Source organism: Oryctolagus cuniculus, chromosome 7 (assembly GCF_051225735.1).
Source record: "Oryctolagus cuniculus isolate XC-2025 breed Fujian yellow rabbit chromosome 7, ASM5122573v1, whole genome shotgun sequence".
NCBI lineage: Eukaryota > Metazoa > Chordata > Mammalia > Lagomorpha > Leporidae > Oryctolagus > Oryctolagus cuniculus.
The window spans coordinates 111,502,144-111,528,677 of NC_142873.1; the positions used below are offsets into that span (position 1 = coordinate 111,502,144).

General features: G+C 41.5%; 1 protein-coding gene across 23 annotated transcripts in view; it reads right to left on the reverse strand.

The window, feature by feature from the left end:
* PATJ (PATJ crumbs cell polarity complex component) overlaps nucleotides 1-26,534 on the reverse strand; it is a 452,303-nt gene that overhangs the window by 229,312 nt on the left and 196,457 nt on the right. For all 23 annotated transcript variants that reach the window (XR_016237308.1, XM_089337289.1, XM_070078398.2 and 20 more), the window contains exons 25-26: nucleotides 15,868-15,978; nucleotides 8,039-8,116 (exon numbers count right to left, since the gene is read on the reverse strand). Coding sequence is in view for 22 of the 23 variants with exons in the window: in XM_089337289.1 (XP_089193415.1) it covers nucleotides 8,039-8,116; nucleotides 15,868-15,978 (189 nt within the window). In the remaining variant the exon portion in view is untranslated. The remainder of the gene's footprint in view (nucleotides 1-8,038; nucleotides 8,117-15,867; nucleotides 15,979-26,534) is intronic.

Sequence of the window (26,534 nt, forward strand, 5' to 3'; positions counted from 1 at the left end):
AACTATAAATCCCAGGTTAGGAGGTCTGCCTAGCAGAGGACTAAACATGGCCCTTGCCACAAGGGTATCCGTCAATCCCTGGTGACCTAAAACCAGAGATTTTGATTTGCTTTGCTTTTAGGATTTTTTTTTTCTCATTCAACAAACATGCATGGTGGCAGGCAACGTCGTGGGCCATGGGATGAAGTAATAATGAGAAACATGAGGTCCCAGCTCTCTTGGAGTTCATACGCCAGTCCTTCCAGGTGTTCCATGTTGTGGGCCTATGTATCTTTTCTACAGATTGCTCTAATGTGGCAGCTGCTGAAATCCCATCTTGCTTGTCTTGCTCACAACTAGGCTGCATGGTCCAGGAAGGCAGGGGATTTTTTTGTCTTTAACAGCTTTTAGTGATATGTTGAGATAAAAGTGTCATATAAAAAACTGCGTACATTTTAAAGTGTACAGTATGAATGTATCAGCACAGACATCGAACATAACTATAACCCCTAAAGTTTCTTCATGCCTCATTTTGATCTCTCTTTCCCATCTCTTCTCCTGGCATCCTATTCCCAAAGAACTATCGATCTGTCTTCTGTCACTACAGATTGTATTTTACAGGCCTCTATTTAACTATTATCATACAGGGTCTACTCATTTTTCTCCAGTGAGAGCTAGGGATTTAATGAGTCCCAAGTGCCCCCTTAAGGTTAAGCAAGATGGGGAGATGGACTAAAGATAGCATCTTCCCAAATTCCCATCCCTGAAAATAAAGCCAGCATCTCTTAAAAGTTGAGAAACAATACAATAAGTAATTACCAGCAATTTACCACTAACTAATACTTCTGCAAGCAGCAACCACAACATTCTGTGTTTATTAGCAATAGATATAGGCTGGCACTGTGGTGTAGCAGATAAAGCAGCAGCCTAGAGTGCCAGCATCTCATATGGGTGCTGGTTAGAGTCCCGGCTGCTCCTCTTCCGATCCAGCTCTCTGCTATGGCCTGGAAAAGCAGTAGAAGATGACACAAGTCCTTGGGCCCCTGCACCCACGTGGGAGACCTGGAAGAAACTCCTGGCTCCTGGCTTCAGACTGGCATAGCTTCGGCCATTGTGGTCATCTAGGGAGTGAACCAGTGAATGGAAGACCTCTCTCTCTCCCTCTCTTTCTCTCTCTGTGTAACTCTGACCTTCTTTTTTAAATCTTTTTTAAAAGATGGATAAAAAAGAAACCACACCATCCTGACCACTATGTGCCACAGAATATCTGGACAGAATCTTTCTGATGAAGATCTGAACTCAAAAGACAGCGGCGGGGATGGTGCTGTGGCTCACTTGGTTAATCCTCCACCTGTTTTGCCAGCATCCCATATGGGCACTGGGTTCTGGTCCCGGTTGCTCCTCTTCCAGTCCAGCTCTCTGCTGTGGCCCGGGAGGGCAGTGGAGGATGGCCCAAGTGCTTGGGCCCTGCACCCTCATGGGAGACCAGGAGGAAGCACCTGGCTCCTAGCTTTGGATCCGTGCAGCGCCGGCCAAAGCGGCCATTTTGGGGGTGAACCAATGGAAGGAAGACCTTTCTGTCATTCTCTCTCACTGTCCAACTCTATCTGTCAAACAAAAGAAAAAGAAAAAGAAAAAAAAAAGATAAAAAAAAAAAAAGACAGTGGCGAACCAGGTTAGACAGACAATCCTATAACCTTGTTAACAACCTAATGTTACTTTTCCTTATCCTTTCAACAACCCTTTCCCCCAAATCCTCAAGGAATGAGTGTCTCAGGGCTGGCTCTATGGCACAGGGGGTAAAACGAATGCCTGTAATGCCCTAGCATCCCATTTGGGTGCTGATTTGCATCCTGGCTGCTCCACTTTTGATCCAGCTCTCTGCTATGGCCTGGGAAAGCAGTTGAAGATGGCCCAAGTCCTTGGGCCCCTGTACCCACATGGGAGCCGGAGGAAGCTGCTGGCTCCTGGCTTCGTATCTGCACAGCTCCGGCCATTGTGGCCATTTGGGGAGTGAACCAGAGGATAGAAGACCTCTCTCTCTTCTCTAACTGCCTTTCAAAAAAAGAAATAAATCTTTAAAAAAAAAAAGTAGAGCAAACATATTGGACCCTAATTCAATAAAGCAATTGTTGAAATTAAAAAAAAAAGAATCAGTGTCTCAATTTGGCCCCCATATACATGTTCAATTAGGTATGTCTTTAAAAATTTTTTTTAAAATAAGGTTGAAACCTGTACTGAATGAAGATTAAAAACAAATAAATCAAACAAAGAAAAATCTTGATCAGAGAGATGGTAGGGATATTTCCAGGTCATGGCCCTAGTGGATGTGGAACAAACCAGAGGATTCACTTTATATTTGTGGTTAAAAAAATACCCCAGGCCAGTGCTGTGGCTCACTAGGCTAATCATCGGCCTGAGGCGCTGGCACCCCGGGTTCTAGTCCTGGTTGGGGCGCCGGTTCTGTCCCGGTTGCTCCTCTTCCAGTCCAGCTCTCTGCTGTGGCCCGGGAAGGCAGTGGAGGATGGCCCAAGTCCTTGGGCCCTGTACCTGCATGGGAGACCAGGAGGAAGCACCTGGTTCCTGGTTTTGGATTTGTGCAGTGCGCCAGCCGTAGCTGCCATTGGGGGATAAACCAACAGAAGGAAGACCTTTCTCTCTGTCTCTCTCTCTCACTGTCTAACTCTGCCTGTCAAAAAAAAAAAAAAAAAAAAAAAATCCCAAACCAAAAATACTAGACAGTTACAAAAAGAAAGCTGGCATAGATTCAGAGATGTTGGACAAAATAGACATTCAGGCATTACTAAATACTGCCATCTGTTAATAAGAGGGTCAGTTTTTTAGACATAAAAATGTTAAACTTGTACATACCTAATAAATATCAAAACATGGGAGAAAAACCTACATGAAAAATAGACTCATTTTACTACCAAAAATGGGAGATCTGGGGAAGGCATTTGGCCTAGTGGTTAAGACGCCAGTTTAAGATACCCAGGTCCTATACTGGATTGCCTGGGTTCCATATCCAGCTCCGGCTTTTGACTCCACACGGGATGCAGTTGTGATGACTGAAGTGTTTCTACACATATGGAAGACCTGGATGGAATTCCTGTATCTTAGCTGTAGCCAAGCCCAGCCAAGCCCAGCCAAGCCAAGCCCAGCCCAGCCCAGCCCAGCCCAGCCCAGCCCAGCCTGATTGTTGTAGGTATTTAGAGAGGTACCAGCAGATAGGAGCTCCTTCTGTGTCTATCTCAAATAGTTTTTTTTTCAAATGGGAGATTTTAGGCTATACTAACAGGAAAAAAAAAATCAGCAATTATACAGAATATCTGACTTAATTCATTAGATTGCCCTAACAAATGTGTGTGAAACCTGTACTCAGTACTAGATAGTAGCTATTCTTTTTAATAACAAATAGAATACTTAATAATAACTATGCACTAAGCCACAGAAAAGTCTCAACCAATGTCACAGAATTAATATTATTCAAATAAGTTTCTCTGATTATAACTAAAAGAAGTGAGAAAATAATAACAAAAATATATTTTTAAAATAGTAACGGGGCCAGCATTTTGGAATGGCAGGTTAAACCACCTTCTTGATCCCGGCATCCTGTATGGGTACCAGTTTGAGACCTGGCTTCTCCACTGCCAATCTAGATCCCTGCTAATGTCCCTAAGAAAGCAGCAAATGACCCATGTGCTTGGGACCCTGCACCCACATGGGAGACTTGGAAGAAGCTCTGGGTTCCTGGATTCAGTCTGACACAGCCCAGCTGTTGCAGCCATTTGGAGAGAACCAGTAGATAGAAGATCTCTTTCTTTCTCTGTCTCACCCTCTCTCTCTGTAGTTCTGCTGTTCAAATAAATAAAAAAAAATCTTTAAAAAATATTAACATGGAGGTTTAAAATACATTTCTAAATAAGCCTTAGAGAAAAGAGAAATCATGCTGAAAGCTAAAAAACCTTAACAACTGAACAAAAAAATTTTAAAAAAAGCTAAAAAAAAGCTAAAAAAGCTAAAAACTGAACAATGGAAATTCAACTTAAAATGTCAGGATACAGAAGAAAATCCACAGTCTTAGGTTAATATTTTAGAAAAGAAAGAAGGCTGAAAATTCATTAACTTTGCAACTAACTAAAGAGCATCAGAAGGAATAAAGAAAATAAACTCAAAGATACAACATAATGTTAAAAACAAAAAAAGCAGACAAGAGGAAAAACAAGGAAGACTAATAGATCAAAAGTTAATTCTTCAGGGGCCGGCACTGTGGCATAGTAGGTAAGGCCACCGTCTGCAGTGCTGGCATCCCATATGGGCGCCGGTTCAAGTTCTGGCTGCTCCACTTCTGATCCAGCTCTTTGCTATGGCCTGGGAAAGCAGTAGGAGATGGCCCAAGTCCTAGGAACCCTGCACCCATGTGGGAGGCCTGGAAGAAGCTGCTGGCTCCTGGCTTCAGATGGGCACAGCTTCAGCCGCTGCAGTCATCTGGGGAGTGAATCAGCAGATGGAAGACCTCCCTCCCTCCCTCTCTCTCCCTCTTTCTCTCTCTCTGCCTCTGCCTCTCTGTACCTCTGCTTTTCATAAATAAACAAATCTTTTTTTAAAAAAGTTAATTCTTCAAAGTGAAGAATTAAATAAAAAAATTACTTTCAAGATAAACAAAGCAAAAGAAACATAAAGCAAATTAAGTATATTGGGAACGAAAAAGAACAACTATAGATGGAGCAAAGATGAATGATGAAAATAATAGAATAAAGGAACAACTTTATGCCAACAATGATAAAACAAGTAGGTGATATCAACATTCCCACAAAAGAGTCAATAGCCAAATCAAGTTGGACAGAAGACACAGAAACTCTGAATGGTTCGTTAAATGTTACAGAATTAGATCAGTATTTTAAATTTTTTCCATATGGAAAACATGGGCATGTAATGGCTTCCCAGGACTATCTGACCTAATTTTGAAGAAATTTGTAATTATCATTTCACATAAATTCTCAGAGGACTGAAAAGCAGAAATATTCATACTATACATGTTATTAATTTACTGTAACCACAGCCAGACAGGATAGTGTAGATATATAAAATCCCAGACCAACCTCACTCATGATCACTGTGATGATCTGAACATGTTCCCCAAGATATCATTTCTTGGAAAGCTGCTCCCCAGTGAGGCCACCTGGAGAGGTGGAGCCTTTTGGAGGACTCTACCCTCATGAATGAGTTCCTCCACTCATGGGTTAGTAGGTTTCGACATAAACGTGAGCTGTCTGGCAGGTTGCTTGTCCGCCAGCTGATGCCTCCAGAATGCTGTGATGCAACAGCAAGGGCCTCACCAGATGCTGGGCTGATGCTCTTAGATGCCCAGCCTCCAGAATCAAGAGCCAAGTGCACCCAGCTTCGTAATAAATTATCTAGTCTCAGATATTCTGTTGTGCATAAACCCTAGAAGAAACAGTACCAGCAACGGCCAAGAAACCAATACCAACCAACCAAAAAATACATGACCAAGTGAATTTTACTCCAAGAATTGAAGGTAGGTTCAACATTCTGAAATTAATGTGATTTATCACATTAAAGAATTCAAATATGAAAAAATTATATACACATTCCCTTATAATATCCCAGTGAATGCAGATACATTTGATAAAATTCAATGACAATGACAGTCATGGTAAAATTCTTAGAAAAACAGAAGTGAAAGAGAATACTTCCTTAACCTTCAGGATTATCCACCAATACCTACAGCACACATTTTATCAACAGTGAAACGTTGAAAGCATTTCCTTAAATATCAGGAAAAATGACCAGAATGTTAACTATCGCTATTTCTATTAAAGTAACAGTACTGAAGCCCTAGCAGATATAATAAAGTCAGAGAAGATCAGACTGGAAAGGTACAAAGAAAACTGCCCTTTTCCAAAGTAATTATTTTCTATATAGGAAACACCAAAATTTAAAAAATACAGATATAGTATTAGAGTTTGAGACTTACATTCTTTCCTTATTAAAACCAGTTTAAGGAGCAAATGCACAAGGACACCAGAAAGCACCACTTGAACTATTTAAGAGGCTTATTCTTAGTGGTACATTCATAAGAAATTTTAATTTTTTTTTTTGACAGGCAGAGTGGACAGTGAGAGAGAGAGACAGAGAGAAAGGTCTTCCTTTGCCGTTGGTTCACCCTCCAATGGCCGCCACGGCCGGCGCGCTGCGGCCGGCGCACCGTGCTGATCCAATGGCAGGAGCCAGGAGCCAGGTGCTTTTCCTGGTCTCCCATGGGGTGCAGGGCCCAAGCACCTGGGCCATCCTCCACTGCACTCCCTGGCCACAGCAGAGAGCTGGCCTGGAAGAGGGGCAACCGGGACAGAATCCGGCGCCCCAACTGGGAGTAGAACCCGGTGTGCCGGCGCCGCTAGGTGGAGGATTAGCCTAGTGAGCCGCGGTGCCGGCAAGAAATTTTAATTTTTAAATTTTAGTATTTTGCTTTTTCCAGTGTTCCACCCTAGATTATTTTATGTTATTAAAAGATAAGAAAATAATGCTTTGAGATAACAAATAATTAAATAATATAAAAGTTGGTTTTATGTCTACCTTCTTGGAACGAACAGAAAATGAAATTTAAGTAGATATCTGATAGTAACAAGACATGTTAAGCATATCTGAATAAATCAAATGAAGTTTTCTGAAGAAAATTATGCAAATTGAAAAAAATAAAGCAAAAATTTAATAAATAGAAAGCTATGTCATGTTAGTGATTATGAAGTCTCAACATCATAAAGATGTAAACTCTTTCAAAATTAATCTACACATTTGGCATGATTCCAAAGAAAATTCCTGAGATATTTTTGGGGAATTTGATAAGTTGATTCTAAATTCATGTGCGAAAGAAAAAGGACACAAACAGTTAAGCTATGTATAAAGGAAAAAAAATATGTGAAAGAAAGTGCTGTGCCAGAAAGGAAGATTTATGGCGAGGCTTTAATAATTTAGGTAGTGCAGCATTTGTGCTACAATAGACCAAGCTACCAAACAGAACAGAGAGAAAGCTCAGAAACAGACTCCCATTCACAATGCGAGAGAGGACAGACCTGCACTGCAAATCACTGAATCGTGGAGGGCCTAGTTTAAAATGGTGGGAAAAGTAGTGATCTCCATGGGGGAAAACGAAAATTCATCCCTACTTTGACACTACGTCCTAAAATGCAGTTTAGATCAATGAATTCTTCGAGAACAGGGGTGGGAAAACACAACTGTGGGCCGGCGCCACGGCTCACTAGGCTAATCCTCTGCCTTGCTGCGCCGGCACACCGGGTTCTAGTCCCGGTCGGGGCACCGGATTCTGTCCCGGTTGCCCCTCTTCCAGGCCAGCTCTCTGCTGTGGCCAGGGAATGCAGTGGAGGATGGCCCAGGTGCTTGGGCCCTGCACCCCATGGGAGACCAGGAAAAGCACCTGGCTCCTGGCTCCTGCCATTGAATCAGCGCGGTGCGCGGGCCGCAGCGCGCCGGCCGTGGCGGCCATTGGAGGGTGAACCAACGGCAAAGGAGGACCTTTCTCTCTGTCTCTCTCTCTCACTGTCCACTCTGCCTGTAAAAAAACAAAAAAACAAAAACACAACTGTGAATGGCAGTAAGGAAAGTTTTTCAGTAGATATGACCTTTGGCCTGGTCCTTGAAGGACAGAAAGGATTCTTACAGAAGACCAGTGTAGGGACTGAACTTCTTGGCTGAGAGAACAGCAAGACTGACGTGACAGAGACTCCTGAGTGTGATCCTCAAGTCCTTGAGGAGACAAACAACCCCCAGCCTAGAAGAACTGGAAAGAGAGAGTTGTCAAGCAGCTGGCTGTACTTGACAGCATTTTTATACCTTCGCATCAGGTTTTTGGTTTTCATCCAAGGGTAGATCAGTTGTATTTGTAGGAAGGAACTATATTAAATATAGTACTTGTAAACTTACATGTTTAAAAAATTGCTTTTATTAATTACAGTTCAAATAAGTACAAAGAACTCAAAAATGTTCTCAAAAATCTCAAGAGGTTCATAATACCACTAACCTTTTCTTTTTGTTCTTGTATGTCTTGGTCCTGGCTTTTGGTGGCTTTGGAGACCTTGTTCTGCACATTAGGAATGACCTACCACCACAAAAGAGGGTGGGGGAAGAAAAGAAACAGTTTAATTGCTATAATCACTCCAGTTCTTATTAACTTTTTTTTTTTTTTTAATTTGAGAGAGAGAGAGAGACAGACAGACAGACAGTGACAGAGATCTTCCACTCACTCGTTTAATCCACAGATGTCTGCCAAGGCTGAGCTTTGGCCAGGCAAAGCCAAAGCTAGGAACCAGAAATTCAGTCTAGGTCTCCTACATGGGTGGGAGGGACCCATCTACTGGAGCAATCACCCACTGTCTCCCAGCAGGAAGCTGGAATCAGGAATGGAACATATGCACACTGATATGGTATGCAGGTACCTCAAGCAGCATCTTTATCACTATGGCAAATGCCTGTCCCTAATCATTAGACTTCTTAATGTATTTTTTAAGAGTTACATTCTTTAACGTTAAGACTTTATCTAAAAAGTAAAAATATGTGAAGTGCAACTGAAAGCAAAGAATAAAACTTGGGAAATCTGACAAGATATATACTGCTAAAATATCATAAAATCATATGCACAAGTACACAACAGGGAAAATAAATTCACAAATGTGTGTGTAGATACAGAAAGTGAAGACAAGTAAGACTAAAGAAGGAAGGCCACCATACGGACTGTCACCCAAATGCCTCATTTTGCAAGAACATTTAAATTTTGTGCTTTTTTTCAAAGATTTATTTATTTATTTGAAAGTCAGAGTTACACAGAAAGAGAAGAGGCAGAGAGAGAGAGAGAGAGGAGAGGTTCTCCATCCGCTGGTTCACTCCCCAACTGGCCGCAATGGCTAGAGCTGAGCCGATCCCAAGCCAGGAGCCAGGAGCTTCTTCCAGGTCTCCCACGCAGGTGCAGGGCCTAAGGACTTGGGCCATCTTCCACTGCTCTCCCAGGCCATAGCAGAGAGCTGGATCGGAAGTAGAGCAGTTGGTTCTTGAACTGGCGCCCATATGGGATGCTGACGCTTCATGCCAGGGTGTTAACCCACTGCGCCACAGCACTGGCCCCGACATTTAAAGTTTTAAGGTCAACCCAAGGAAATTCCCAGAACATAAGGTATATCACTATCTGATATATTTACCTCATTCATCACTCTACTCCCATTTCAAGCAATTGTATCCAGCACACTCTGCATATTCAGTAATTATCTCCCTATCAGTTAGCATAAGGAATTATGCTAATTACAAATCTACTCCCATCACAGAGTAAGCACAGTGAGAGCAAGAATGCAGAATTATTTATCATCATACCCCTCATGATGAGAGGGCCTGACACATGGTTGTGCTCAAATGTTTATAAGTGAATCAAACAGTTCAATTTCATAAAAATAATTTTAATTCTTAATGGTGCCAATAGCACAGATTTTTTGGACTTATTTATTTTCACAAAACATCTTAGGAAAATATAAACTCTTTAATGATTTTTTTAAAGGCTCCTTGAGGGACTAGCACTGGGGCTCAGCAGCTTAAGCTGCTGCCTGTGATACCAGCTTCCCATAATGGCAGTGGTAGAAATCCTGGCTGCTCCATTTCCTACACAGTTCCCTGCTAGTGTGCCTGGGAAAGCAGCAAAAGATGGCCCAAATAAGGCTGGTGCTGTGGTGCAGCGGGTTAATCCAGTTAATCCTGCGGCACTGGCATTCCATATAGCTGCCAGTTCTAGTCCTGGCTTCTCAGCTTTTGATCCAGCTCTCTGCTGTGGCCTGGGAAATCAGTGGAAGATGACCCAAGTCCTTGGGTCCCTGCAACCTTGTGGAAGACCAGAAAGCAGCTCCTGGCTCCTGGCTTCAGATCAACGCAGCTCTGCCAGTTGTGGTCATTTGGGGAATGAAGCAGTGGATGGAAGAGCTTTCTGTCTCTCCCTCTCACTACCTGTAACTCTACCTTTCAAATAAATAAATAAATAAATTTTTTAACAAAAGATGGCCCAATTGCTTGGGCCTTTGCACCCATGTGAGAGACACAGACAAAGCTTCTGGCTCCCGGCTTAGGCCTGGCCCAGACTTGGCCAGGGTGACCATTTGGGGAGTGAACCAGTGAATGGAAGAACTTTCTCTGTAACTCTGCCTTTCAAATAGAGAAGTCTTTAAAATAAATAAATAAATAAATAAGGCTACCTGAGAAGCTAACAGATAATCTTGGAATAAAATCTGATAACAGATGGGCAGATTAAAAAAAAATTCCTCTCTCAGAAAAAGGAACTGTTTGTCTAGAGAAAACTTTAAAAATGAAATAAACAACAGGAAGAATCCACTTCCCTCTAAAAGAAATTTCAGATGAAATTTTCTTCACTTTCAGTATAGAATGTAAAGAAATAAATTAAGAATAAATGACAGTTTTAGAAATGCTTATTGATAGAATAACTACAGTAATCACACATTCACATATACGGTCTGTGTTTCCTATGTCAACACATTGTGTTAGTGCTTAACGCTTTCTCTTTGATTAACACACAAAACAGCCTTATTCCAAGAATAAATACTGGAGGGTCTATAAGCATGTCTTTCTTGTCTTGAAGAATCTTTTTTTTTTTTCTAAAGAATTACTTATTTATTTGAAAGTCAGAGTTACACAGAGAGAGGACAGGCAGAAAGAGAGAGAAAGAGAGAGAAAGAGAGAGAGAGAGAGAGATCTTCCTTCTGATGGTAGACTCCCCAATTGCCCGTAATGGCCAGAGCTGCTCCGATCCAAATCCAGGAGCCAGGAGCTTCTTCCAGGTCTTCCACGTGGGTGCAGGGGCCCAAGGACTTGGACAATCTTTTAATGCTTTCCCAAGCCATAGCAGAGAGCTGGATCAGAAGTGGAGCAGCCAGGTCTCCAACTTGTGCCCATATGGGATGCTGGCGCTTCAGATCAGGGCGTTAACCTGCTGCACCACAGCAGAGGCCCTGTCCTGAAGAATCTTAAAACACAATAAAACCATATTTGGTCCCCGTTCTCCAGTGGACAAACCAGCTAGAGCTGAGTAGCAGAAGTTCTGAGATGGGAGCTGCCACTCATAATGTTTATATTATCTTTCCAACAGCAGAGCAACATTCCTGTACAAACGTCTCAAGCAAAATTTGGAAAACAAAATATTCACCATGAAAACTATACCTTTTAGAATAATAAAAGACAATTTAATTTCCTTTGGGTAAATTCCAAGGAGTAGGATGGCTGGGTTCTATGGTAGGGTTATATTCAGGTTTCTGAGGAATCTCCAGACTGTCTTCCACAGTGGCTTGACCAGTTTCCATTCCCACCAACAGTGGGTTAGTGTCCCTTTTTCTCCACATCCTCACCAGCATCTGTTGTTGGTAGATTTCTGTATGTGAGCCATTCTAACCGGGGTGAGGTGAAACCTCATTGTGGTTTTGATTTGCATTTCCCTGATGGCTAGTGATCCTGAACATTTTTTCATGTGTCTGTGGCCATTTGGATTTCCTCTTTTGAAAAATGTCTATTGAGGTCCTTGGCCCATCTCTTAAGTGGGTTGTTCGTTTTGATGTTGTGCAGTTTCTTGATTTCTTTGTAGATTCTGGTTATTAACCCTTGATAGGTTGCATAGATTGCAATTATTCTTTCCCATTCTGTCGGTTGCCTCTTCACTTTCCTGACTGTTTCTTTTGCAGTACAGAAACTTCTCAATTTGATGTAATCCCAGTTGTTAATTTTGCCTTTGAGTGTCTGTGCTTCCAGGGTCTTTTCCCATTCAATAGAATGCTGTCTGAAGGTTTTTCATAAATTGTTTTGATTGTATTGAGGAATGTTCCTTCTATACCCAATTTGCTTAGAGTTTTCATCATGAAAGGGTGTTGAATTTTAGCGAATGCTTTCTCTGCATCTATTGGGATAATCATATGGTTTTTCTTCTGCAGTCTATTAATGTGGTGTATCATATTGATTGATTTGTGAACATTGAACCATCCCTGAATACCAGGGATAAATCCCACCTGGTCTGGCTGGATGATCTTTCTGATGTGTTGTTGCATTCTAGTGGCCAGAATTTTATTGAGGACTTTTGCGTCTATGTTCATCAGGGATATTGGTCTGTAATTTTCTTTCCTTCCTTCCTTTTTTTTTGACAGGCAGAGTGGACAGTGAGAGAGAGAGAGAGACAGAGAGAAAGGTCTTCCTTTTGCCGTTGGTTCACCCTCCAATGGCCGCCGCGGCTGGTGCACTGCAGCTGGCGCACCGCGCTGATCCGATGGCAGGAGCCAGGTACTTATCCTGGTCTCCCATGGGGTGCAGGGCCTAAGCATTTGGGCCATCCTCCACTGCACTCCCTGACCACAGCAGAGAGCTGGCCTGGAAGAGGGGCAACCGGGACAGAATCCGGTGCCCCGACTGGGACTAGAACCCGGTGTGCCGGTGCCTCAAGGCGGAGGATTAGCCTAGTGATCCACGGCGCCAGCCTGTAAATTTCTTTCAATGCTGCATCTTTTTCAGGCTTAGGGATTAAGGTGATGCTGGCTTCATAGAAAGAATTTGGGAGGATTCCTCTTTTTCGATTGTTCTGAATAGTTTGAGGAGAATTGCAGTTAGTTCTTCTTTGAATGTCTGGTAGAATTCAGCAGTGAATCCATCCGGTCCTGGGCTTTTCTTTGTTGGGAGGGCCTTTATTACTGCTTCAATTTCTGACTTGGTTATGGGTCTGTTTAGGTTTTCTATGTCTTCCTGGTTCAATTTAGGTAGATTGTATGTGTCTGGGGTTCTATCCATTTCTGATAGATTTCCCAGTTTGTTGGCATAGAACTCTTTGTAGTAATTTCTGGTGACTCTTTTTATTTCTGTGGTGTCTGTCATTACATTCCCTTTTTCATCTCTGATTTTACTGATTTGGGTCTTCTCTCTCCTTTTTTTGTTTAGTTGGGCCAATTGTGTGTCAATTTTGTTTATTTTTTCAAAAAACCAGCTCCTCGTTTGGCTGATTTTTTGTAATGTTATTTGAATTCAATTCTGTTGATTTCTTCTCTAATTTTAATTATTTCTCTTCTCCTACTAGATTTGGGCTTGGTTTGCTGTATTTTTTCTAGATCCCTGAGATGCATTGATAGCTCATTTATTTGGTGCCTTTCCAATTTCTTGGTGTAGGCACCTATTGATATAAACTTTCCTCTTAATACTGCTTTTGCTGTATCCCATAAGTTTTGATATGTTGTTGTTATCCTGATTTACTTCCAGAACGTTTTTGATTTCTTCTATGACCCAGTGTTCATTCAGGAGCATGTTGTCCAGTCTCCATGTGTTTGCATATGCTCTAGGCATTCTTGAGTTGCTAATTTCCAACATTATTCCACTATGGTCTGAGAAGCTGAATGGTATGACTCCAATTCTTTTGAATTTGCTAAGACTTGCTTTATGGCCTAGTATATGGTTAATCCTAGAGTAGGATCCATGTACTGCTGAGAAGAATGTAAATTCTTCAAGTGTAGGATGAAAAGTTCTGTAGATCCATTTGGGCTATAGTGTCAATTAAATCTACTGTATCCTTGTTGATCTTCTGTCTGTTTGATTTTTATAACCTATTTGGGTGCCTTGGATATTTTTTGGCAGGGCATTCACAGTTGCCCACACCAATGCATAATTTGATTGACTCATTTTCATTCAAAATTGTTTCTTTGGAAATATCATTTGGCAGTGAATAATCTGACCAATTTTCTTACTGAGCTCAGTTTCTAGAAATGAAAGCAATGGCCTCAACTACAATTTCAATATTCTAAGAGTTAAACACTGGATTCCAAAATAGCTTTCTGCATTTTAAATTTTATGACAACAAGGGGACTTTATTCAGTTCACTTCAGTTAGTCTTATAGTATTAATGTAGCACTAAGAATGTAAGGCACTGCACTGCAATACAGGGCAAGACTGCAGGGCGGCAGGACAGAGACTGCACTCACTGCATGCGGGCACGTTATGAGTATGCAAAGATAGTTAATCATCTATTTGCCCAGTTTGACATACAAATCTGACATAAAAAAGTTTGGGAATCAAGACATTATTCTACTATAAAGGAAATAACATTTTAAAAATCGGCAAATTTTTCTACTGTTCAAATTTCTTACATTTTGAACAACTGTCTTCCATTACAAAATAAACAAAATAAATAGTGCTTCTACTTACAAGACCTAATGGTAACATTTCTGCGCTTATCCCATTATTTATTTATTTATTTTACAGAGAGTTAGTGAGAGAGAGAGACTGAGAGAAAGGTCTTCCTTCTGTTGGTTCACTCCCAAAATGGCAACTAAGGCCGGAGCTATGCCGATCCAAAGCCAGGAGTCAGGTGATTCCTCCTGGTCTCCATGTGGGTGCAGGTGCCCAAGCACTTGGGCCATCCTCTACTGCCCTCGCAGGCCACAGCAGAGAGCTGGACTAGAAGAGGAGCAACCGGGACTAGAACCTGGTGCCCATATGCGATGCTGGTGCCGCAGGCGGAGGATTAACCATGTGAGCCACAGCGCCGGCCCCCTTATCCCATTATTAAATACACATCCCGTCATGGACATCTTTTAGAGTTTTAACTCAAAATCAAAGGAGTAACAAATTACAGAGGTAAAGTTTTATAACTGAATACTGCTATTTCTTTTTTTTTTTTTTTGACAGGCAGAGTGGACAGTGAGAGAGAGAGAGACAGAGAGAAAGGTCTTCCTTTTGCCGTTGGTTCACCCTCCAATGGCCGCTGTGGCCGGCGCGCAGCGGCCGGCGCACCGCGCTGATCCGATGGCAGGAGCCAGGAGCCAGGTGCTTTTCCTGGTCTCCCATGGGGTGCAGGGCCCAAGCACCTGGGCCATCCTCCACTGCACTCCCTGGCCACAGCAGAGGGCTGGCCTGGAAGAGGGGCAACCGGGACAGAATCCGGTGCCCCGACCGGGACTAGAACCTGGTGTGCCGGCGCCGCTAGGCGGAGGATTAGCCTAGTGAGCCGCGGCGCCGGCCTGAATACTGCTATTTCTAAATTCAGAATTCCCAACAGAACATGTAACATTGTAACATGTCAACATGTTTGTGTTTTTACATACTTCAATATATAGACAACACTGGACAGTATCTCTAGAATGCTGTTAAATCTGACCTTTTTGATGTTGAAACTATCTCATCAATAAAGTAACTGGTCCAGAAAGGTTAAGTAACTTGCCTTCAAGTCAGCAAGAACTCACAAATAAGGAATCAAGTAATTGAAAATGGGTCTATGGGCTGGCATTGTGGCTAAGCTCCGCCCACAGCATTGGCATCCCATATGGGTGCCAGTTAGTATCTTGGCTGTTCTTCTTCCAATCCGACTCTCTGCTCACAGCATGGCAAAGCAATAGAAGAGCCCAAGTGTTTGGACCCTTGCATCTGCGTGGGAAACCCAGAAGATAATCCAGGCTCCTGGCTTTGGATCAGCCCAGCTCCAGCCGTAGTGGCCATTTGGGGAGTAAACCAGCTGATGGAAGACCTTTCTGTCTCTCCCTCTGTCTATAAATCTACCTCTCAAATAAATTTTTAATAAAATCTAAAAAGAAAGAAAATAGGTCTATTTTACTCTACCCTCCGAGACTCAAACCAATGCAAACTATAAGACTTAATTTGACCAGGAGAACAAAACTGGAGGGAAAATGAAGCAAATGACTAAATTTTTATGAACCAGATAATTTTTCATGTAATAATATAGCTGCATATCAATGAAAATATAAGGAGAATACTTGAAGTTAAACGTTTGGTCAACAGATTTGCAGAATATTGTGACATTTTTTGAACATATGAATTAAAACTTACTCTTGGTGTGGATGACAAGCTCTGAACAACGAACACCACCGGGTTTCCTGCATTCTTAATGGCCTCAACTGCTTCCCCATGTGAAGCATTCTGCAAATCTATGCCGGACACCTGAAACACAGAAATCATTTGTTTCAACCAGAAAGGCACTGGATATTGTGGATAGGTGAGCTCAAGGTTCATGTGTATCATCTAGAACAATCAGACACAAGTCAGACAATAAGATCAGTCCATAAAAAACTTTGCTGCTGGAGGAGAACAAGTTTAAGGAAAATAATGTTTCACTTTGACAAGACAAATACATTAAAGCAATAGCCCCGGTTAAATAAAATTATTCAAAATAATATAAAAATCTTCCCCAAAAAGTAACAGGTAGTTCAGTCAGCATAAGTGGTGGGGGAGACTCTTTGGATGCTCACCTTCTATTAAACTGAGATATTTTAAGCAAACTGCCTATTATTACAATCAAGAAGTTCAACATTTCTCAAATTGTATTTAAAAAGAACTACTGAACACCCACAAGTGTTCTGTGTTTGATAAATTTAGCTAACAGTAAAAGATTCCTTATTATAGAAACTCAGATAAACAAATGTACACTCCAAGAGGGTACTCTGTGTTTACCAATCATATTTGAAGGAACCAGCTTTTCAAACTTGTAATGCAGCAAAGCTGGATATGATTGGGATGGTTTATGGTCAATGGAAAGTGAGTGACTGTGCCCATGTGGGCATACTGCTTTGTTATAAAGGGATCAAATAAATAGGAATGCAGATGTTTTCCCAACAGATTTCTATAGTGTTAAGTGGAAATCATTGACACAGAGTAGTTAGGGGAAAGAAGGAATTCTGTCTATTACGATACAAAAACAATCTTAGTTCTTCTCAGCTTCAGAATTATAACCCAAGTGGTACTCATCCATTCACACAGAAGAAGACCCATATCTAACATAATGAATTAATTCTAACTTGCTCATTTAAAAAATTCTTTACATGTATCTAAATCCTTCAAGTTAATGTTTCAAGATTTTTTTAACAACATATAGTCAGAAAAAAACCTGATTATTAGGTTTTACTTAACACAAGAAACAAAAACTTCATAATACTTCTCATTGAAAAACAGCAAACAAATGGTACATTATATTATGCAATATATAGTAAAATGCAACATTTCAAGTCTGATGTAAGTTTGGACAAATACAAATGACTAAAATCTGAAATAATCTTGTTAGTGCAAGGATACTTGAAAAAGTTCATGGAACAATGGAATTAAAGGTAAGTTACTTTGGTACAAACAATTTGTATGTGTAATGCATGCATACTTTGTTGTAATAGTCATTTTCCATTTACTTTCTGCTCCTGAATGAACACTGGGTCATAGAAGAAATCAAAAGAGGGCCAGCGCCGCAGCTCAATAGGCTAATCCTCCACCTAGCAGCGCCAGCACACTGGGTTCTAGTCCTGGTCGAAGTGCTGGATTCTGTCCCGGTCGCCCCCCTTCCAGGCCAGCTCTCTGCTATGGCCCAGGAGTGCAGTGGAGGATGGCCCAAGTGCTTGGGCCCTGCACCCCATGGGAGACCAGGAGAAGCACCTGGCTCCTGGCTTCGGATCAGCGCGGTGCGCCAGCCACAGCGCGCCGACCAGGGCGGCCATTGGAGGGTGAACCAACAGAAAAAGGAAGACCTTTCTCTCTGTCTCTCTCTCTCTCTCACTGTCCACTATGCCTGTCAAAAAAAAACAAACAAACAAACAAACAAACAAAAAAAAGAAATCAAAAGAGAAATCAAAAACTTTCTGGAAGTAAATCAGGATAACAACACAACATATCAAAACTTATGGGATACAGCAAAAGCAGTGTTAAGAGGAAAATTTATAGCAATAGGTGCCTACATCAAGAAATTGGAAAGGCACCAAATAAATGAGCTTTCAATGCATCTCAAGGATCTAGAAAAACTGCAGCAAACTAGACCCAAATCTAGTAGGAGAAGAGAAATAATTAAAATTAGAGAAGAAATCAATAGGATTGAAAAAAAAAATTACAAAAAATCAGCCAAACGAGGAACTGGTTTTTTTGAAAAAATAAACAAAATTGACACACCATTGGCCCAACTAACTGAAAAAAAGAAAAATACCCAAATAAATAAAAATAGAGATGAAAAAGAAAACGCAACAACAGACACCACAGAAATAAAAAAAAATCATCAGATTACTACAAACTATACTGTTTGTATGCATTACATACGAACTATACTGTTTACATGCCAGCAAACAGGGAAATCTATCAGAAACGGGTAGATGCCTGGACAATTGAAACCTACCTAAATTGAACCAGGAAGACATAGAAAACCTAAACAGACCCATAACCAAGTCAGAAATTGAAGCAGTAATAAAGGCCCTCCCAACAAAGAAAAGCCCAGGACCGGATGGATTCACTGCTGAATTCTACCAGACATTCAAAGAAGAACTAACTGCAATTCTCCTCAAACTATTCAGAACAATCGAAAAAGAGGAATCCTCCCAAATTCTTTCTATGAAGCCAGCATCACCTTAATCCCTAAGCCTGAAAAAGATGCAGCATTGAAAGAAATTTACAGACCAACATCCCAATGAACATAGACGCAAAAATCCTCAATAAAATTCTCACCAATAGAATACAACAACACATCAGAAAGATCATCCAGCCAGACCCTGTGGGATTTATCCCGGGTATTCAGGGATGGTTCAATGTTCACAAATCAATCAATGTGATACAGACACATTAACAGACTGCAGAAGAAAAACCATATGATTATCCCAATAGATGCAGAGAAAGCATTCGCTAAAATTCAATACCCTTTCATGATGAAAACTCTAAGCAAATTGGGTATAGAAGGAACATTCCTCAATACAATCAAAGCAATTTATGAAAAACCTACAGACAGCATCCTACTAAATGGAGAAAAGTTGGAAGCATTTCCACTGAGATCTGGTACCAGACAGGGATGCCCACTCTGACCACTGCTATTCAATATAGTTCTGGAAGTTTTAGCCAAAGCCATCAGGCAAGAAAAAGAAATGAAAGGGATACAAATTGGGAAGTAAGAAGTCAAACTATCCCTCTTTGCAGATGATATGATTCTTTATTTAGGGGATCCAAAGAACTCTACTAAGAGATTATTGGAACTCATAGAAGAGTTTGGCAAAGTAGCAGGATATAAAATCAATGCACAAAAATCAACAGCCTTTGTATACACAGGTAATGCCATGGCTGAGAAAGAACTTCTGAGTTCAATCCCATTCACAATAGCTACAAAAACCATCAAATACCTTGGAATAAACTTAACCAAGCATGTTAAAGTTCTCGATGATGAGAATTACAAAACCTTAAAGAAAGAAATAGAAGGGGATACCAAAAAAATGGAAAAATCTTCCATGCTCATGGATTGGAAGAATCAACATCATCAAAATGTCCATTCTCCCCAAAGCAATTTATACATTCAATGCGATACCAATCAAAATGCCAAAGACATTCTTTTCAGATCTGGAAAAAATGATGCTGAAATTCATATGGAGGCACAGGAGACCTCGAATAGCTAAAGCAATCTTGAACAACAAAAACAAAGCCGGAGGCATCACAATACCAGATTTCAGGACATACTACAGGGCAATTACAATCAAAACAGCATGGTACTGGTACAGAAACAGATGGATAGACCAACAGAACAGAATAGAAACACCAGAAATCAATCCAAACATCTACAGCCAACTTATATTTGATCAAGGATCCAAAACCAATTCCTGGAGCAAGGACAGTCTATTCAATAAATGGTGCTGGGAAAACTGGATTTCCACGTGCAGAAGTGTGAAGCAAGACCCTTACCTTACACCTTACACAAAAATCCACTCAAGATGTATTAAATATCTAAACCTATGACCCGACACCATCAAATTATTAGAGAACATTGGAGAAACCCTGCAAGACACAGGCACAGGCAAAGACTTCTTGGAAAAGACCCCAGAGGCACAGGCAGTAAAAGCCAAAATTAACTATTGGGATTGCATCAAATAGAGAAGTTTCTGTACTGCAAAAGAAACAGTCAGGAAAGTGAAGAGGCAACTGACAGAATTGGAAAACATATTTGCAAACTATGCTACAGATAAAGGATTAATAACCAGAATCTACAATGAGCCTAACTCAGATCTTTACTTTGACCTGGGATGACCTATACATTCTTCTGTCCACAAGAAAAACAGCAAACCTTCCTGGAGGCTCAACAGCCCAAGTACATACTGTGGGAGCCAGAATGTCATAACAGATCCTAATTAGAACTATCAAAGAGGTCATGAGGATTAAGGGCACCAAGACCATAAAGTTATGTGCTTGGTGGGTACAATGAAAAAAATGTATTGTTAAATCCATAAATTTTGACAAAAACAGGGAAATAACATAAGAGAATCCAGCCTTTTTTTAATGGATGACGGGTAAAGGCCTTAAAATGATCAACTAACACAGACCCCAGCACCCACGAAGGAGAGCTTTTTACTTGGTACCTGTTTCATCAGTGAAATATTCACAAGAAACTCCAGAAACTGGCAATGGGACTCCAAACTTCCATGAAGCAGAAGCTAGATAAGCATTTGGGTAGTTCACAATAGAGACAAGCCGAGCAGGAAAGGCAGCTCCAATACAGGAACAACAGTCCAGACAGACAACAGGCTCATAAGATAGCAGTCAGTGTAACCAGTGCTTTGTGACCTCCAGGTCAACCCATAGTGTGGCTAACCATGGTTGAAAAGCCCAAGAGACAATGTTTAAGGTTTGGGAAGATGAGACACTGGCACAAAGAAGGAAGTCCCAACTTGAAAAGCAGGATGGAAACAAGAAGTACATGGGGAATGGCAACCCCTGCAGCCCCGAAGGGAGGGACAGTCTCCCAGTTTTCTCATGTCTTCATTCAAAGACTAAAAGGGCCGGAGAACTCAGGCAGCTTCCATAACCCATATGACCATCACACTCCTGGAGTCCTGGGTGACCCTGGATGTCACAGGTAAGAGCATCAATTTTCTGACTGATATGGGAGTCCCTTCTTCTGTTTGGAATTCTCATGCAAGATCCCCACCCTCAAAGAACCATGTCATCATGGGAGTTGATGGCAAATCCTGCTTCTAAGAATTTCTTTGCCTCTGGTTTTCTAGAAAGACTATGTCCTCGTCTTCCACCAGGTTTTGATATTTCCAGAATGTCTGACTCTTTTACTCAGCAGGAATTTTTTATCTTCCCTGGGCACTTCTCTCTGGTCAATCTCCCCTAAGTCTAAATCTTTTATTTTGATGCTAAGGAGCACTGAGGGCCGGCACTGTGGCTCAATAGGCTAACCCTCAGCCTGCAGAGCTGGCACACTGGGTTCTAGTCCTGGTTGGGGAGCCGGATTCTGTCCCAGTTGCCTCTCTTCCAGGCCAGCTCTCTGCTGTGGCCCAGGAGGACAGTGGAGGATGGCCCAAGTGCTTGGGCCCTGCACCCACATGGGAGACCAGGAGAAGCACCTGGCTCCTGGCTTTGGATCAGCATGGTGCACTGGCCACAGCGCGCTGGCAGTGGCCATTGGAGGGTGAACCAATGGCAAAAGAAACCTATCTCTCTGTCTCTCACTGTCCACTCTGCCTGTCAAAAAAAAAAAAAAAAAAAAAAAAAAGAACACTAAGACAAGATCAACTTGGTCAATCTCCCTGTTGAAATCCAAAATAGAGTATGTAATCAGGTCTGAGATCACAGTACACCCAGAAGAACTACATATGGCTCCCCCACCATGCCCCGTCCTGCTAACAACAGTCCTCCTAAAGGATAAGACAAGGTTTCCTCATCAATGCCAATACTACTTAAAACTGAAGCCAAGCAAGGATGCTAACCCTTGATGAATAAATTTTTCAATAATGGAGTCCCAGTTCTATGGCAGTCTCCTTGCAATACACCCATTCTGACAGTTTTGCACCCAAATGGGAAATATTGACTGGTTTATGACCTCAGGGCCATAAATGAGGTTGTCATCATGCTCCCTCCTATTATACAACATTCCTATGCTATCCAAGCCCACATACCTGAAGGTACCACTTGGTTTACAGTACTATATCTGAAAGATGCCTGTTTATGTAGATCCTTATAACTAGAATCCCAATATCTATTAATCCTCAAATGGACTGATCCATTCTCAAATATGACTCAACAGTACACCTGGACAGTCCTTCAATTTTATCTTCAAAGGGCTAAAAGATAAGTAAAAGTCTTGCTTTTGCTGCATACTTCTCCTTAAAGAGAGAGACACTAAGGCTGTAGTACTTCTCAGCCAACATGCTTTTCTCCTATCTTCCTCCAGAAACTGCATTGGCAGGAAAACCTCCTGGTAAATTTTTTCCATCATTAATGGCAAAGGAAAAAATCTTGCAACATATCATAAGTCACTTTTGAAACTTTTCTGCTGCCTTGGGTGTCTTAGCCAAGATAACTGGCCAGCCCTAGATCAACTACAATATTCTTTAGATTCCTTTGCTAAAGTGTTCGTGGACAAATGAGAAGCCCTAGATGATATACTGGCAGAACAGGGTGTAGATGTGCATTGATTAACAAAACCTGCTGCACTTACAGTAACAACAGTAGGCTCATGGAAGAAGATAACAGAAGGATTTATAGTCAAGCTATGTAGCTCTGCTTGGTAAGAGAAGTCCCTCAGCTCCCACCCTCTGGGAAGCAGCAAAATGTGCCGTCCTTTCTCTGATGCGGTTCTTACTCTCGCCCCCTTTTGGCCCACATCTACGCATCCTAATTGTCAAATTTGTCTCTTCCAGAATCCAACAGTTTCATGTAAAGGTGATGATTATGCAGAGGTTCCAGTCACTACCAACGGCTGGTGATGAACTTCTAGCTTCTCCAATGGAACCTCTAGATCAGTTAGCAAGGGATTTCCATTCCCTGGTTAGGCAGGGACAATGCCAACAACGCATGAAGAATTTACAAAGCTGAAGCTTCCTCCCTTCACTACTCATAAAGATTACAGGATGAAAATTTTGGAGTAGAGAGACTACTGACTGCATCCCCTCAATAGACTATCCAGCTGTAATATCATTATAATAAAATTACAATGGCTGACACTCCCACTCTCATCATGCACCTGACACATGACATTTTTGAGTCTTCCACAAAGACAAGGAGATGCGTGCTACTCAAACCACATCCACTATGACTATTTGTGGGGAGCAACTCGGACTAGACTAAGTTACTGGAATTAAGACTTATTCTATGCATCTGCTCTCCCACAATATGGCGCTGAGAAGGGAGAAACAGCTTCTACACAGCTGCCTCCAGTTCAACCAATAAACTGTAGGACTTACTCCTGATTGGAGGAGAGCAGCGTACTCGGCGTGTGGGTAGCAGAGTTGGGATTGGCGGAAGAGGACTATAAAGGAGGAGAGAGACAACATGCACCAGGAACATCTATCTGAAGGAACACCTGTGCAGCCCCCAAGAGAGCCGGCCGGCGGTATGCCGCTCCCCCGCGGAAGTGGGGAAGGTGGCAGGGGGAACTGCCCTTCCACGGAGGTGGAAGGGTTGGTAGCCAACCCGGGAAGAACCAGCAGCAAACCCGGGGAGGGCCGAGCAGACAAAAGAACAGCGCAGGGTTCTGTGTTGTTCCTCCACGAAGACGGGGAGCGACAACTATTCAATAAAACTCTGCCTCAGATACCATCACCTATGCCTCTAGATAACATAAAGGAGTCATTCCAATTCTTGGTTGGTATAGCTCACTCTCAAGCTTGCCTATATTCCCTCTTGACTGAGTATTTTTACTCTGCATGTAAATAAATCGTAGTCCCCTCCTAACCTTTACTTATATCCCATCCTTGAATACTTTCTTGTGTTGCAGGAAGAACCTGGACCCAGTCCTCCCATGTTAAATGGATGAATGGTTAAACAACCTGGTACATGCATACCACAGAATGTTACTGCTTGGTCTGAAGGTTCCCCCCGTCCCCCACCTTGCCAAGTTCTCAGCCTCCAGAAGTAAAAGAAATAAATTTCTTTTATATGGATATTTTGTTATAGTGGCCCAGGCAGTCTAAGACAGCTAACTCAGCATTAATGAGGATAAGTGATGAATATACCACACAAATGGAATGGACCTCAAGGAAATTACACTGCATTTAAAAAGAAAAAGCCAATCTCAAAAAAATACATAACGTATGTGAAATAACATAATGATAGACATGGAGAAACAGATTAGAAATCACTAGAACTTAGAGATTGGGGAGAGGGATAACATAAGGGAGCCTTCTGATAATGAAAGCGCTGAGTTTCCTGACTGTGGTGGTCATTTATGCAAGGGTACACAATTGATAAAACTGTGTAGAGCTACATACATACATTCACACACACACACAAATTTACATATAAGACTGTTATATAATTGGTGAAATATAAATAAACTACTACTTGTGCCAATGCCAATTTCCTGGTGTTGCTACCATGGCTATGTGAGATATTAATATTGGAGAAAATGAAGAAAAGGTACACAGGACCTCTTGGTACATTTCTTTGTAACTTTTCATAAAACTATAACTATTTCAAAATAGAATGTTAAAGGAAAGTAAGAATAAAATACAAAACACTTAAAATTAAGCTCAAATCAATCAATAATCAAAATAAAAAGGAACCTCACTCTTTACTAGATAAAAATGATCATCTTAGATTAAAAAGAACAAAATTCAGTTGTGTTGCCTACAAAAATTATGACTAAAATTACCAAAAAAGTGGGAAAAAAAAGAGTGAAAAAACAGTGTACCATGTAAGTAATAACTCAAAGAAAACAGTTACCAACATCAAAATAAAATTTAAGACAAAAATTAATTATCAAGAAGAAAGAGGAAAACTATACAATGTCAAAAACAAGTCACCAAGAAAACATGAAACACTATACACATAATATAAGACTTTAAATATTTGGCAAAAACTTGTAGAACTACAGGAATGATGAACAAATCCATAATTACAGAAGACAAACACGCCTCTCTAACTGAAACTGAGGAAAAAGAAAAAAAAATGTAGTAAGGATACAGACCTCCATATTTGCTTACTTATCTACCTGAATGTCCAACAGGCATCTTATACTTAACGTGCCCAAACATGTCTCCTCAAGATTGCTCCTCCCACCCTTTTCTCTTTTTTTATTCTGATTCCTCAAGCTGACAAACTTGTGAATTATATGTAGCTCTTTTCTCTTTTGCATACAATCTAGTCTCAATCCTATTGTTCTATCTTCAAAATATATCCACAATCTGACCACATCTCACCATCTCCATTGCTCTCATTCTGGTCCAGGTTGCCATTCTCTCTCCTAAATTATTTCAATGCTTTCCACCCCAAGTTACTGTTTCCATCCTGGCCTCAGAAACTGGAATGTTCCATAGTATATATGAGTTTATAATTCTCTATTGGGTCTTCATTGCATTCAAAGAAGGAGACCCTCCAGATCTTCCAAATTACATGATGCAGCTTCCCCTCATTCCTCAAACCCTTCCTCTGATCCCCTCTCCATCATTCACTCTACATTAGCCCTGCTGGACTTCTGTTACTTTTTAAAAGTTGATTTATTTAGTTAGTAGAAAGGCAGACCTACAGAGAAAGGAAGTGGGAGGGTGAAGGAGAGGGAGACAGAGATCTTTCCTCAAATGCTTGCAGCAGCCAGGACTGGGCCAGGCCAAAGCCAGGAGCCAGGAACTCCATCCTGGTCTCCCAAGTGAATGACAGGGGTCCAGGTATTTGGACCATCCTCTGATGCCTCCCCAGTTGCATTCGCAGAAAGCTGGACTGTAAGCAGAGTAGCCAGAACTTGAATCAGCTCTCTGATATGGGGTGCCAGCATTGCAAGTGGTAGCTTATCCCACCTGTGCCACAATGCTGGCCCCAACAAGGCTGGATTTGTTGCTACTCCTCTGACACATCCACAGTGTACCTCAGAGCTTCCACACTTTGGTTCTCTTTGCCTGGAACTTTCTACCTCCATAAAGCCATATAGCCTACTCTCTCATTTCCTATCTTCATTCCAATGTCATCTTCTTTAACAAACTTATTAAAAAAATTTTTTTGGGACAGGCAGAGTTAGACAGTGAGAGTCAGAGAGAGAGAGACAGAGAGAGAGAGACAGAGAGAAAGGTCTTCCTTTCCATTGGTTCACCCCGTAAATGGCCACTACGGCTGGCGCGCTGCGCCGATCCGAAGCCAGGAGCCAGGTGCTTCCTCCTGGTCTCCCATGAGGGTTCAGGGCCCAAGCACTTGGGCCATCCTCCACTGCACTCCCTGGCCACAGCAGAGAGCTGGACTGGAAGAGGAGCAACTGGGACAGAATCTGGTGCCCCAACCGGGATTAGAACCTGGGGTGTCGGCATTGCAGGCAGAGGATTAGCCAAGCGAGCTATGACGCCGGCCCAAACCTATTATAATTGCAACTACTGTCTTCATTCTTTATCCCTCACTCCATCCTATTTTTCTCCCTAACCACTTTTTATAATCTAATACTGTGCGTGTTATTTATTTTTCTAGTCTATCTCCCCCATCTTTCACTATTATTATATAAACACCATAAAGGAAGGGAATCTTGTTCATCTTCTTAACTGTACTTTTATCAGTGTATTTGAATTTTATTT